Here is a 13,558-nt window from a genome sequence, read left to right as displayed (position 1 = left end):
TGCCAAGGGCTACAGGCAGGAGAGCCAAAAGAAGAAGGGAGGACAGTTATAACGCTTTTCAATTCAAATTTGCACTCTGCATTCTGGCAAAGGGGTTGTGGGTAAAAGGCAGTTTGGAGTCAAGAGGACTCTGCTCAGTTACTGAAATGAAGACATTACCATCTGTCAGCCACCCCGAACCCTTGGGGGAGATGTTGGATGCATAGCAAGTGCAGCTATGGCAAGAGCCACTGACTACATTCTCACCAGTTTGGGGGCGAGGTGCTGGCATTTACCTGCTTTGACTTCTCATTGTGTAGCATATGTCCAGCTTCTCCCTTCATCTGGAATGAGAAAGCACAGGCAAGCCGGGGAGTTATTTTCATAAACATCTAAGGAAGTAGGGAGTGGAGAAAATCAAAGTGTATGGCTAGCAGTGATTTTTGAAAAAAAAAAAAAAAAAAAAAAAAACAACAATAGGTTGGTTGTTCTTCCTGAAACCAGACAAATTGATTTGAAAACTTACATGGAAAGATAAATGTACAAGAATAGCTAGAAAAATGCCAGAAAAGAAAAAGAGTGATGGAAGGGAGGGAACTGCTAGGTCTACCAACTACAAACATGTATGATAATGCTTTTTTAAGAGGCAGGGTACCATTACGTTATGCAGGCTGGTCTCAAACTCCTGGACTCAAGCTATCCTTCTGCCTTGGCCTCCCAAAGTGCTGGAATTATAGGCATGAGCCACTACACCCCGCCAAAAATGTATTCTAATGCTTTTTTGAAAAATTTATTTATGCTCTCTTCATTTCTCCCTTTTATTAGAGAGCTTTTGCTGTAAGAGAAAAAAAATGAACTTACTCAGAACGCAAAGAGTAGTTCTAGCAAGTTCGTTTGGTTTGTTCTTTAGTATTACTTGTTGGTTGGTTTAAAAACATGAACCAAGATTTTTCTGAAACCAATCAACAGTTCTATGGAAAAGAAAAAGTATATGAATATCAGGCATTAACCTCATTTAAAAATGCAGCCTAACAACAATTGGCTAGAAGGACAATCATTAGAAATATGTCTGAGGGCTGGGCACAGGTGGCTCACGTCTGTAATCCCAGCACTTTGGGAGGCCAAGGTGGGTGGATCACCTGAGATCAGGAGTTCAAGACCAGCCTTGCCAACATGGCAAAACCCCATCTCTACTAAAAATACAAAAATTAGCCAGGCATGGTGGTGCATGCCTGTTGTCCCAGCTACTCAGGAGGCTGAGGCAAGAGAATCGCTTGAACCCGGGACGTAGAGGTTGCAGTGAGCCGAGATTGCACCACTGCACTCCAGCCTGGGCAATAGAGCAACTCTTTGTCTCAAAAAAAGAAAAAAGAGATACGTCTGAGGCTAGGTGCAGTGGCCCACATCTGTATTCCCAACACTTGGGGAGGCCAAGGCAAGAGGATCATTTGAGTCCAGGAGTTCAAGACCAGCCTGGGCAAACATAGAGACACCCTGTCTCTACAAAAAATAAAAAACAATTAGCCAGCTGTGGTAGCACATGCCTGTGGTCCCAGCTACCTGAGAGGCTGAACTGGGAAGATCACTTGAGCTTGGGAGACGGAGACTGCAATGAGCCATGATCACACCACTGATCCAGCCTGGACGACAGAGTGAGACCCTGTCTCAAACAAACAAACAAAAACAAACAAACAAACAAAAAAAAACAGTACTGGCAATAAATATTTTCCGTTTTTATATGGTTGAAATTTTGGACCATATGAATGTACTAGTTGTTCAAAAATTTTAAATTTAAATAACAGTAATTGAAACTTAGATGACGAATTCTCCTCCGTCACTCTGTCATCCCTGGTAGACAGCACCTGTCATTCCCAGCATCTTTCACCCAAGCCTAACTAAACTCACAGACCCAACCACAGCATTCAAGGCAGGCATACCAGTCCAGAGAAGCTAGCACATGTTATCCCATTGGCCTTCCCTATTAGATAGTGTCATAACCTGGCTGGAGAGGAGCACTACAGATCATCTGGTCCCGCCATGTTACAAGGATGAAAGAATCTAGACAAGAAGAGGCAGGTGACCTCCCAGAGTCTATAGATGATAAGTAGCAGAGCCAGGCTTAGGACCCAGGTTCCAAACTGGACTTTGTGCCACTTATTTCCATCTCTGCGGACGTTTTATTGTTTTGTATATGATCGTACTTGGTTTTATTATTCTAAATGCATGTTTATCACCTATGACCTTAGGAAATAACTGCTCCCCTTTGACCCATATTTTTTTTAATTTTTATTTTAACAATTAGGAGATGGGGGTCTTGCTTTGTTGCCCAGGGTGGTCTTGAACTCCTGGCTTCAAGCAATCCTCTTGCCTCAGCCCTCCAAAGTGTTGAAATTACAGGCATGAACCCTTTTTTAAAAAGTGATTTTTTTGGGGTCTCACTATGGTGTCTAAGCTGGACTCAAACTCCTGGGCTCAAGGGATCCTCCTGCCTCAGCCTTCTGAGTAGCTGGGACTACAGGTGTACACCACCATGCCCAGCCTCATTCACATTTCTTTTTTTTTTTTTTTTTTTTTGAGACAGGGTCTTGCTCTGTTGCCCAGGCTGGAGTGCAGTAGCCTGATCATGGCTCACTGCAACCTCTGCCTTCCAGCCTCAAGCCCCCCAGACTTAAGCAATTCTCCCACTTCAGCTTTCTGAGTAGCTGGGAATACAGACTACAGGCACAAACCACCATACCCAGCTAATTTTCTTATTTTTTGTAGAGACAGGGTCTCACTACATTGCCCAGACTGATCTCAAACTCGTGAGCTCAAGCGATCCTCCCACCTTGGCCTCCCAAAGTGCCAGGAATACAGGCATGAGCCACTGTGCCCAGGCCACATTTTTTACAGATTACTTAGGCTGAAGAAAGGAAGAGGGAATGGTGACCTATAAAGTGTCTTTCAGTGTTCGAGGAGTTAGGACACCAGGAGGTGATAAGCAAGCTGCTTATCATTACTACTGTGAGTCCCACTACAGTAGGAGGGGTGCAGTTAGCTTAGAGGAAGAGCCTCTCAGGGAGAAATACCAAGACATCTGATACCTGTCAGGGAGACAGCGTCTGACTTGAGAGAGGGCGCCAGGATGTTTGGCGTGTCGTGCGCCTAACCCCCACCTGGAGGCAGGGGAATGGGTTTCAGACACTCTAGATAATACAGGGCCCTGTCCACACTCCTAGGCCTGCTTTACCTATGCTCCCTTCCCCTGCTCCCTTCCCAGACATTGCCTAACTGACAGCAAGGGAAGCTACTGTGGCTTGTAAGTGTGCAGTTTCTGCCTCAATGCAAGTTCTGGGAAAACCAGAAAAAGAAAAGTTAGTAGAGTGCAGCTGCAGGCATTCCTTCACTCCAGGTTCTGATACTGAATGGCGCTGGGATTCCTTTGTGGACTTGGGGGTTAGAGGGTGCTCTGTAGTCATATTCTGCCCCGCCTGAGCTTCCAGGACAGCTGAGCAAGCATTTCAGGATGGTAAGTCTCAGCCTAAACCTATGTAAACACCCCTGCCCCACAACTAGGACAACAGATGTTAGTTAATAAATTGGGCTTATGAAGATTCCAAATAATTATTCTTTAAATAATTATTTTCTTCACCCTCATTGTTCTAAGCAGTTCCTGTGGCTCAATTCTGAGTTTGGCCCGCATCTCCAAGGTGGATAAGGGTCCCTTCAGAGAAGCTGCCCTTCACACAGTGCTAGGATTCTGGAATGAGGCAAAGTCATATTCTTTTTTTTTTTTTTTTTTTTTGAGGCAGTCTAACTCTGTCACCTAGGCTGGAGTGTAGTGGTACAATCTTGGCTCACTGCAACCTCCGCCTCCCTGGTACAAGCGATTATCCTGCCTCGGCCTCCCAAGTACCTGGGATTACAGGGGCCTGCCACCACGCACAGATAATTTTTTGTATTTTTAATAGAGTCGGGGTTTTGCCCTGTTGGCCAGGCCAGTCTCGAACTCCTGACCTCAGGTGATCCACCTGCCTCGGCCTTCCAAAGTGCTGGGATTACAGGCATGAGCCACTGTGCCTGGCTTAGGTCATTTTCAGCCTGACACTTTGTTTGCTGTCCGGAGTCCCAAAAAGCATGGACCATTAAGCACAAAAGAGGTAGTGGTGTTAGGTACTTTTAGGGCTAAACCTATCAAATGTTTCATTTCTCCCACGCTTTTTGTTTGTTTGTGTCCTTTTTTTTTTTGAGATGGAGTCTCACTCTTTCACCTAGGCTGGAGCGTAGCAGCGCGATCTCGGCTCACTGCAACCTCCGCCTCCTGGGTTCTTGCAATTCTTCTGCCTCAGCCTCGCTAGTAGCTGAGATTACAGGCATGCCACCATGCCCAGCGAATTTTTTTGTTTTTTTTTTTTTTTTTTTTTGAGATGGAGTCTTGCTCTGTCGCCCAGGCTGGAGTGCAGTGGCCGGATCTCAGCTCACTGCAAGCTCCGCCTCCCGGGTTCACGCCATTCTCCTGTCTCAGCCTCCCAAGTAGCTGGGACTACAGGCACCCGCCACCACGCCCGGCTAGTTTTTTGTATTTTTTAGTAGAGACGGGGTTTCACCATGTTAGCCAGGATGGTCTCGATCTCCTGACCTCATAATCCGCCCGTCTCGGCCTCCCAAAGTACTGGGATTACAGGCTTGAGCCACCGTGCCCGGCCTTGTATTTTTTTTAAGTATAGATGGGGTTTCACCATATTGGCCAGGCTGGTCTCGAACTCCTGACTGTGTGATCCACACGCCTCAACCTCCCAAAGTGCTGAGATTACAGGCGTGAGCCACTGCGCCCAGCCGTTTGTAGTTTTTTTTTTTTTTTTTTTTTTTGAGATGGAGTCTTGCTCTGTCACTCTTGCTGAGTGCAGTGGTAGCATCTCGGCTCACTGCAACCTCTGCCTCCCAGGTTCAGGCAATTCTCCTGCCTCAGCCTCCCAAGTAGCTGGGATTACAGGCACGCACCACCATGCCCAGCTAATTTTTTTTTTTTTTTAGATGGAGTCTGGCACTGTCCCTCAGGCTGGAGTGCAGTGGCCGGATCTCGGCTCACTGCAAGCTCCACCTCCCGAGTTTACGCCATTCTCCTGCCTCAGCCTCCCCAGTAGCTGGGACTACAGGCGCCTGACACCTCGCCTGGCTAGTGTTTTGTATTTTTTAGTGGAGACGGGGTTTCACCGGGTTAGCCAGGATGGTCTCGATCTGCTGACCTCGTGATCCGCCCGTCTCAGCCTCCCAAAGTGCTGGGATTACAGCCTTGAGCCACCGCACCTGGCGGTTTTTTTTTTTTTTTTTTATTTTACTAGACATGGGGTTTCACCATTTTTGCCAGGATGGTCTCGATCTCCTACCTCATGATCTGCCTGCCTTGGCCTTCCAAAGTGCTGCGATTACAGGTGTGAGCCACTGCGCCCGGCCCTCTTTAAAAAAAAAAAAAAAAAAAAAAAAAAAAAAAATAGAGATGGGGTCTTGCTATGTTGCTGAGGCTAGTCTCTAACTCCTGGGCTTAAGAGATCCTCCTGCCTCAGTCTCCCAAGCACTGGGATTACAGGCTTGAACCACCAGGCCCAGCTCAAATATTTTGATGACAAGGAACCAAGTGTCAAAAGAAACACCTCAACTTGGGAAATACTTGGGAGATCTAAATGTCTGCAAACCATCTGCAAACAGGCAGAGCCTTTTTGTCAATGTGGATTTCCCTCTTCAGTGTAGGAAGTATAAAATGTTCTGTTGACCCTGTTGAGATAACTATCCTGTTTGGGAAGGAAGTAGAGAGGAAATGGGGTTGGTTTGTTTGCTTTTCAAGCTTATAGAACTCTTTCTGCTATGCCATGCCACAGGGAACTTCACTTACAAGTCCAAGTCTCCTAGCCTTTTCCCTGTCTTATCAACTCCATTATCTTTGCTAAGAGCTTGCAAAGCAAATGAGACATGGCCTTTGATCTTTAGGAGCTCATCCATTCCTTCCAAAAACATTTATTAACTTACTATGTGCAAAGAGCTGTAGAAATTGCCAGAGATGCAAAAATGAGAATCTCTCAGTCTGGACACATATTCATCATTCCGAAATTTATATCCAAAGTACTGGGCTAGAGGTCTGGGCCAGAGCTAAGAAACTACTAGACAGGCAGGAGATCTGGTACACCAAGAAATCTCTATAGGAAGACAGTGTCCAGGCTTTCTTCATGCTCTTGGATACATGGTCTCCAACTTCAAAACTGAACTTTCTTCCCAGACTGCATTTTAGCTTATCCAAAGAATGCTGTTTTTAGTCAGACCATAGTTAAACAAACAAGATAGATAGAAGAGAAAAAAATATTTAACAGTCTGCCACATGAATACCAAAATAGCCATTGAAGACATTCCCTACTCCATTATTTAGTTGTTAAGAAGAAGCAGTATACTTTTTATGAGGACACAGATGATTCCAATAAAGAAATAAGTATGGCCGGGCAGGGTGGCTCATGCCTGTATTCCCAGCACTTTGGGAGGCCAAGGCAGGAGGATTGCTTAAACCTGGGAGTTCAAGACCAGTCTGCGGTCGGGTGCAGTGGCTCATGCCTGTAATCTGAGCACTTTGGAGGCCGAGGTGGGTGGATTGTTTGAGGTTAGGAGTTCAAGACTAGCCTGGCCAACATGGCAAAACCCTACCTATACTAAAAATACAAAACTTAGCTGGGCATGGTGGCGGGCACCTGTAATCCCAGCTACTGGGAGGCTGAGACAGGAAAATTGCTTGAACCTGGGAAGTGGAGGCTGTAGTGAGTTGAGATTACACCACTGCACTCCAGCCTGGGCAACAGAGTGAAACTGTGTCTCAAAAAAAAAAAAAAAGACCCGCCTGGACAACATAGTGAGAACCTGTCTCTTCAAAAAATTAAAGAAGATTAGGTGGGAAGATCACTCGAGCTGGGGAGGTGGAGGTTGCAATGAGCTGTGATTGCATCACTGCACTCCTGCCTGGATGACAGAGCAAGACCCTGCCTCCAAAAAAAAAAAAAAAAAAAGAAACAAGTACACATAGAGACTGAGTCAGATAAAGACCAAAAAGAAATAAGTGCACAGAAGTTTTTCCTCTTTGGAAGAAGTGGTATGCTTTCTTATGGTGTGCAAAGAAAATTGGATAATCCATTTTTACCCCTCTTTTTAAAGCACCTGTTTATTTTCTCTACAAATCACACCTTCCCCACCAAAATGATATAGGTTATTGTCTGATGGTTTCTTATCAGTTTTTATTTATTTGAAGCTGTTCTATATATCCTTTTATTGGAAACTACCTCAAACCCTTTTGACATACAGGCTGGGTATAAAGTATAAAGAAACAGAATCAGATATTGCAATTAAAAACAAAAACCAAGAGGAACTAGATGACTGTCAGTACAATAAGATCTTGGCTCTGGAAGAAGGCAGCTCTGGTTCACTCTACAGGGCAGAGTGCTGATCACGACCACTGTGTCCATGTTATGGACACTGGGTATTGCTGAGATGGAGTGATTAGGGGCTGATAAGTATGTTTAACATTGGACTCCTATGCTCCACGTACGCCTTCTGGCCAAAGGGAAAATGATTGCTTACTTTCTGGTGGTGGGAATGCTTCTTGGCTGTAAGAGCAGCAGCATTTATCTGTTGACATCTCATTTCATTAGAACCAACGAAGCATTTCCTGACATGTCATTTATTCTTTAGTTATGCCAATATGGCCATATGCCATCTCCAGAGATAACTTATCTAGGTACTGAGTCCTCCAACTGTATTGTTCTGCTGAATATTTTATGCCAAAGCAGCTTGCTTTCTGTGCCTCTCTGCCTGCCTGAGGATATGTTTTCAGTTTTACATGAACATGGTCAGTCAGAAAGGTTCTAGGGGAAACCTCAAACATGGTAGGCAGATGGGTCTTCACCCAAAGAAGCTCCTTAACACTGTTTGCTAATGATAGTGTTCAAGTTAGAAATGTTGGCAATAAAACTAGCAACAACATTTACTAATACACTGAAGTACCATAGTCATTACTTTCTCTGACTTGACTAATTCTTTTCTTCTACCTTTTGAAGTGTGCTGTCTTAAGAACTAGAAGTTGGACTGGGCATGGTGGCTCACGCCTGTCATCCCAGCACTTTGAGAGGCTGAAGCAGAAGGATTGCTTGAGTCAGTCTAGGAAACATAGGGAGCTCTATATCCACAAAATATTAATATTAAAAAAAATTAGCCAGATGTGGTGGCTTATGCTCCAACCTGGGCCACAGAGCAAGACTCTAAAAAAATAAAATAAAATAAAATAAAAACTGGAAGTCGTATTACAGCTCATCTATTCAAATGCCTCCATTACCTATCTGAAGAAGTGGAGGTGCAGAGATATTCAGTATTTGGCTTCCAACTGAACACCTATTTTTTTTTTTTTTTTAAGATGTAATCTTACTCTGTCGGCAGGCTGGAGTGCAGTGGCGTGATCTTGGCTCACTGCATCCTCCGCCTCCCGGGTTCAAGCAATTCTCCTGCTTCAGCCTCCTGAGTAGCCGGGATTACAGGCACGCATCACCATGTCCAGCTAATTTTTGTGTGTTTTTTTTTTTTTTTTTTTTTTTTTTTTTTTTTTTTTTTTTTAGTAGAGACGTGGTTTCTCCGTGTTGGCCAGGATGGTCTCAATCTTTTGACCTCACGATCTGCCTGCCTCGGCTTCCCAAAGTGTTGGGATTACAGGCGTGAGCCACTGCGCCTGGCCTGGACACATATTTAGTGGCAGAACTTGAATTCCGTGCTCATTATACCAACTGAGACTACAAAAGTATAGAATACATTGATGTTGATGAACACGGGGTAAGTGTCAGGGATTGAAAGGGACACAAAGGAATGAGATTGGCTTGTATTAGCCATGAATAGTGAACTAGATTGTGTGTGTGTGCACGCATGTGTGTGTGTGTGTTTTAATACCAAAGGACAGGTTTTCTCTAAAATACTAATTATTCTTTCAAGAAATATTTATCAGATGCCAGAGACAATGCTAGGCACAGGGGATAGAAAGATGAATAAGACATGTTTTTTGCCCTATTTTATAAAATCGTATAACTTTGATTTTCCAGAGAAAGGAGGATAATGGCATACTTATTTTAGAATGGAATACATTCAGAGGACAGAAAGAAATGAAGTGCACTAAAAGTAAAGATTTTTTTTTTTTTTTTTTTGAGACGGAGTCTCGCTCTGTCGCCCGGGCTGGAGTGCAGTGGCCGGATCTCCGCTCACTGCAAACTCCGCCTCCCGGGTTCACGCCATTCTCCTGCCTCAGCCTCTCGAGTAGCTGAGACTACAGGCGCCCGCCACCTTGCCCGGCTAGCTTTTTGTATTTTTTAGTAGAGACGGGGTTTCACCGTGTTAGCCAGGATGGTCTCGATCTCCTGACCTTGTGATCCGCCTGTCTTGGCCTCCCAAAGTGCTGGGATTACAGGCTTGAGCCACCGCGCCTGGCCAAGTAAAGATTTTTAAAACATTTATTTTAGCCGGGCGCGGTGGCTCAAGCCTGTAATCCCAGCACTTTGGGAGGCCGAGACAGGCGGATCACGAGGTCAGGAGATCGAGACCATCCTGGCTAACATGGTGAAACCCCCGTCTCTACTAAAAAATACAAAAAACTAGCCGGGCGAGGTGGCGGGCGTCTGTAGTCCCAGCTACTCGGGAGGCTGAGGCAGGAGAATGGCGTGAACCTGGGAGGCGGAGCTTGCAGTGAGCTGAGATCCAGCCACTGCACTCCAGCCCAGGAGACAGAGCCAGACTCCGTCTCGGAAAAAAAAAAAAAAAAAAAATTATTTTTTTTTTAATTTTTAGAGATGGGGTCTCACTATTTTGCCCAGACTGGTATCAAACTCCTGGGTTCAAGTGATGTTCCCACCTCAGCCTCCCAAAGTGTTGGGATTATAGGCATGAGCCACCATGCCTGGCCAAAGATTCTAATATTTTACAACAATGAATCACTCCCTTAATGTGAATTTGATATCTATTGTGAGTGTATCCAATTTTTATTTATTTATTTATTTTGAGACAGGGTTTCACTCGGTTACCCAGGCTGGAGTGCAGTGACCCAGTCATGACTCACTGCAGCCTCGACTTCCTGGGGTCAGGTGATCCTCCTGCCTCAGCCTCCCTAGTAGCAAATTAGATGCTTTTTAGTGTGGTTCTGGTTTTTTGTTTGTTTGTTTGTTTTTTAGTGTGAACCAAGGATTTTATTTATTTTTTAGAGATAACATCTTGCTCTGTTGCCCAGACTGAAGTGCAATGGCTCAATCATAGCTCACTGCAGCCTCAATCTGCTATGCTCCAGTGATCCTCCCACCTCAGTCCCCTGAGTAATTGGGACTACAGGTCTGTGCCACCATGTCGGCGGTGAATTTTTTAAAAACATTTGTAAAGATGGGATCTCCCTATGTTGCCCAAGCTGGTCTTGGACTCCTGGGCTCAAGCGATCTTGGTCTCCCAAAGTTCTGGGATTCCAGGCGTGAGCCACTCTGTCCTGCCTATGTGGTTTTGTTGAAAGCAGATGATTCTCAGTATGCAGGCTTTTTATTAAGGAATCCCCAATCTAGATACATGACACAGTGAAGCTATAGCTAATGTTTACAACCTCAAGAATCTAAGTAAAGGACATAGGAATAAGGTGAGGCTGGAAGGAATACAGATGGTTTAATCTTGAGTTTTATTTATCTACAGCCCAACTCTTTCAGATTTTCTTTCTTTTTCTTTTCTTTCCTTTCTTTTTTCTTTTTTTTTTTTTTTTTTTGAGATGGAGTCTCACTCATGTTGCCCAGGCTGGAGTGCAATGGCATGACTTTGGCTCACTGCAGCCTCCGCCTCCCGGGTTCAAGCAATTCTGCCTCAGCCTCCCAAGTAGCTGGGATTACAGGCACCCACCCCCACAACACCTGGCTAATTTTTTGTATTTTTAGTAGAGACGGGGTTTCACCATGTTGGCCAGGCTGGTCTAGAACTTCTGACCTCAGGTGATATGCCCACCTTGACCTCCCAAAGTGCTGGGATTACAGGCATAAGCTACCGCGCCCGACCCAGATTTTCTTTCATATTCTTGTTTCCTGGATATTCTTCATGATTGATGAATGTTCCTATTTTATAAATATAAATGCATCACCTTTATGTGAATGTGTATTATTTTGTAAATAACTTGTAAAATTATTGAGACAATTTACTCTTAAAGGGGGAAAAAAAAGACCTCATGTTCATCTGGCTTACCCCTTCCATTTTATAAGCTAAGGAGGAAGCCCTAGATAGTAGAAGTGACTTGCTCCAAACTCCACATGGTTTCTGGCAAAATCTAGGCTTCTTAACACTTTGCCTAGTGCTGTATGTATTTTGGGAATAGCATAAATTCTATTTCATAAGAAATGACACAGGGAGAGGGCAACTGACCCAAAGATTAGAACTCCCCTTACTTCAGCCTCTGCTCTCGGACTGTATGCTAGGAAAAAGCTGAGCAGTCAGCCTCCAGGGCTGAGAGTGACCTCTAATGTAATTACACAGCTTAAAGCCTCTGGTGAAGAGGGTTTTGAGAAGCTGCTATGACTCAACATCTGTACTAATCTGAGGCTTATATAGAAGATAGAGTGGCCGATATTCATTTAAGAAGATGAAATGCGGCTGGGAGCGGTGGCTCACATATGTAATCCCAGCATTTTGGAAGGCCGAGGTGGGCGGATCACCTGAGGTCAGGAGTTTGAGACCAGCCTGGCCAACATGGTGAAACTCTGTCTCTACTAAAATACAAAAATGAGCTGGGTGTGGTGGTGCTCACCTGTAATCCCAGCTACTCTGGAGGTTGAGACAGGAGAATCACTTGAACCTGGGAGGCGGAGGTTGCAGTGAGCCAAGATCATACCACTGCACTCCAGCCTGGGCGCCAGAGCGAGAGTCTGTTTCCAAAAAAGAAAAAACAAACAAACAAAAAAAAACAAAGATTAAATGCAGCTGGGTACGTTGGCTCATGCCTGTAATCTCAGCACTTTGGGAGGCCGAGGTGGGTGGATCACCTGAGGTCAGGAGTTGGAGACCAGCCTAGCCAGCATGGTGAAACCCCATCTCTACTAAAAATACAAAAATTAGCCGGGTGTGGTGGCGGGCACCTGTAATCCCAGCTACTTGGGGGGCTGAGGCAGGAGAATCGTTTGAACCCAGGAGGTAGAGGTTGCAGTGAGCCAAAATCGCGCCACTGCACTCCAGCTTGGGTGACAGAGTGAGACTCCATCTCAAAAAGCAAAAAACAAAAACAAAAACAGAAGATGAAATGCATGAAAGGAAAGGTTAGAAATTATTCCCGTGTGCCAGTTTTAGTATACTCTCTTCACTCCTTTTGCTGCATGATACTCGCACCCTTTGAGCTTACTGTTCTGCTTGATTGCATGTCCATGAGGCCGAGAACCTGCCTGTCTTGTTTACCATGAGATCCACAGAATCAAGCCCAAGCCTGGCATGTAGCAGATACTCGAGAAGGATTTGCCGAATAAGAGATACACGAATCAAAAGCACTGCTTTTTGCCCTCAAAAAGTGTCCAACTTTTGCTATTGAACATTTCAGCGCCATTCCTTTGTGCTAATTACTTTCCTAAGTAAAGTTAGAAGCTGATGCTCAGTGCATTTGTGTTTTAGCAAATTGAATTGAATCTGTATATCCCACTCAAAGAAATTTAATTGGAATTGCACATTAAACTGAAGCAACCCACAAATCAGCATCTTATCTTGCTTGCCTTAAGCCCCAAAGGGCCTATGAGGAGCACCCGGAAAGCCACTGTTCTATTGTTCATCTCCATCTACACATCTTACTGTATGCCCTTTACCCAATAACCTTCGTGGAGTGTTTCCATAGGTACTATCAAGCCACTAACGATGTAACAACTGGAGTCACTGTCGGTAAATCCAAGTATGTTGCATCAAAAGAGTTTCGACCTACTTGTCTAGCTCATAACCCACACATCTATCCAGAGACTTTAAAACTGTTATATTTTGCCCCCTACCTTCCACGTGATGGCAGATTAGAGGTGAGAAGCAATTAGGCAGCAGTTGCTTCCCAACAGTCTCTTCCAGTTTGTTCTGTCTCTCATTTGAGTTCTGACTTAGGAGTTGCTCCTTTACATGGTTTTAAAGTCAAACAATTACTTGTCCATTACAATCACCTGTCAATTGCTAGCAAAATTAGACTACTGAGGAGGTAGATGGTATAAACACAGGCAGAGGATGCAGACATTAGTAAGAGACGAGGCGACTGCACTACAAAAATGTCCTAGGACACTGTCTGGAGGCAAATCTAACCCTGACATAAGTAGAGAGGACAGGGTGGTGGTGGAGGTGGGAAGAGTGTGTTTTGCCCTTACTTTAAGTGAACTTGGACATGTCCTGACCTTTGCAAACACCACCCCTCCCCCGTAGTTCCCACTTACCTCTGCAGTGGGCTGTGTCCAGGCTCCTCTGTGGTCCTTGCACAGGTCAAATCTAAGTTCTCTTCCCTTTCAGCCCCCGCTTTGGTGGCTGCTGCTGCTGCTGCTGCTGCTGCTGCTGCTGCTGCTGCTGCTGC

The 13,558-nt window shown here is 44.9% G+C and overlaps 1 protein-coding gene across 1 annotated transcript in view; it reads right to left on the bottom strand.

The window, feature by feature from the left end:
• The window catches only part of FAXDC2 (fatty acid hydroxylase domain containing 2), a 32,798-nt gene extending 19,240 nt beyond the window's left edge, over positions 1-13,558 (bottom strand). Inside the window, exons 1-2 of the mRNA XM_010360542.2 lie at positions 13,425-13,558; positions 276-323 (exon numbers count right to left, since the gene is read on the bottom strand). Coding sequence (XP_010358844.1) covers positions 276-323 — 48 coding nt within the window. The 5' untranslated portion in view covers positions 13,425-13,558. The remainder of the gene's footprint in view (positions 1-275; positions 324-13,424) is intronic.

This window comes from Rhinopithecus roxellana, chromosome 3, assembly GCF_007565055.1.
Source record: "Rhinopithecus roxellana isolate Shanxi Qingling chromosome 3, ASM756505v1, whole genome shotgun sequence".
In the NCBI taxonomy this organism is placed as follows: Eukaryota; Metazoa; Chordata; class Mammalia; order Primates; family Cercopithecidae; genus Rhinopithecus; species Rhinopithecus roxellana.
The sequence above is the reverse complement of the archived record's forward strand: the minus strand, read 5'-3'. Positions and strand labels throughout refer to the sequence as shown.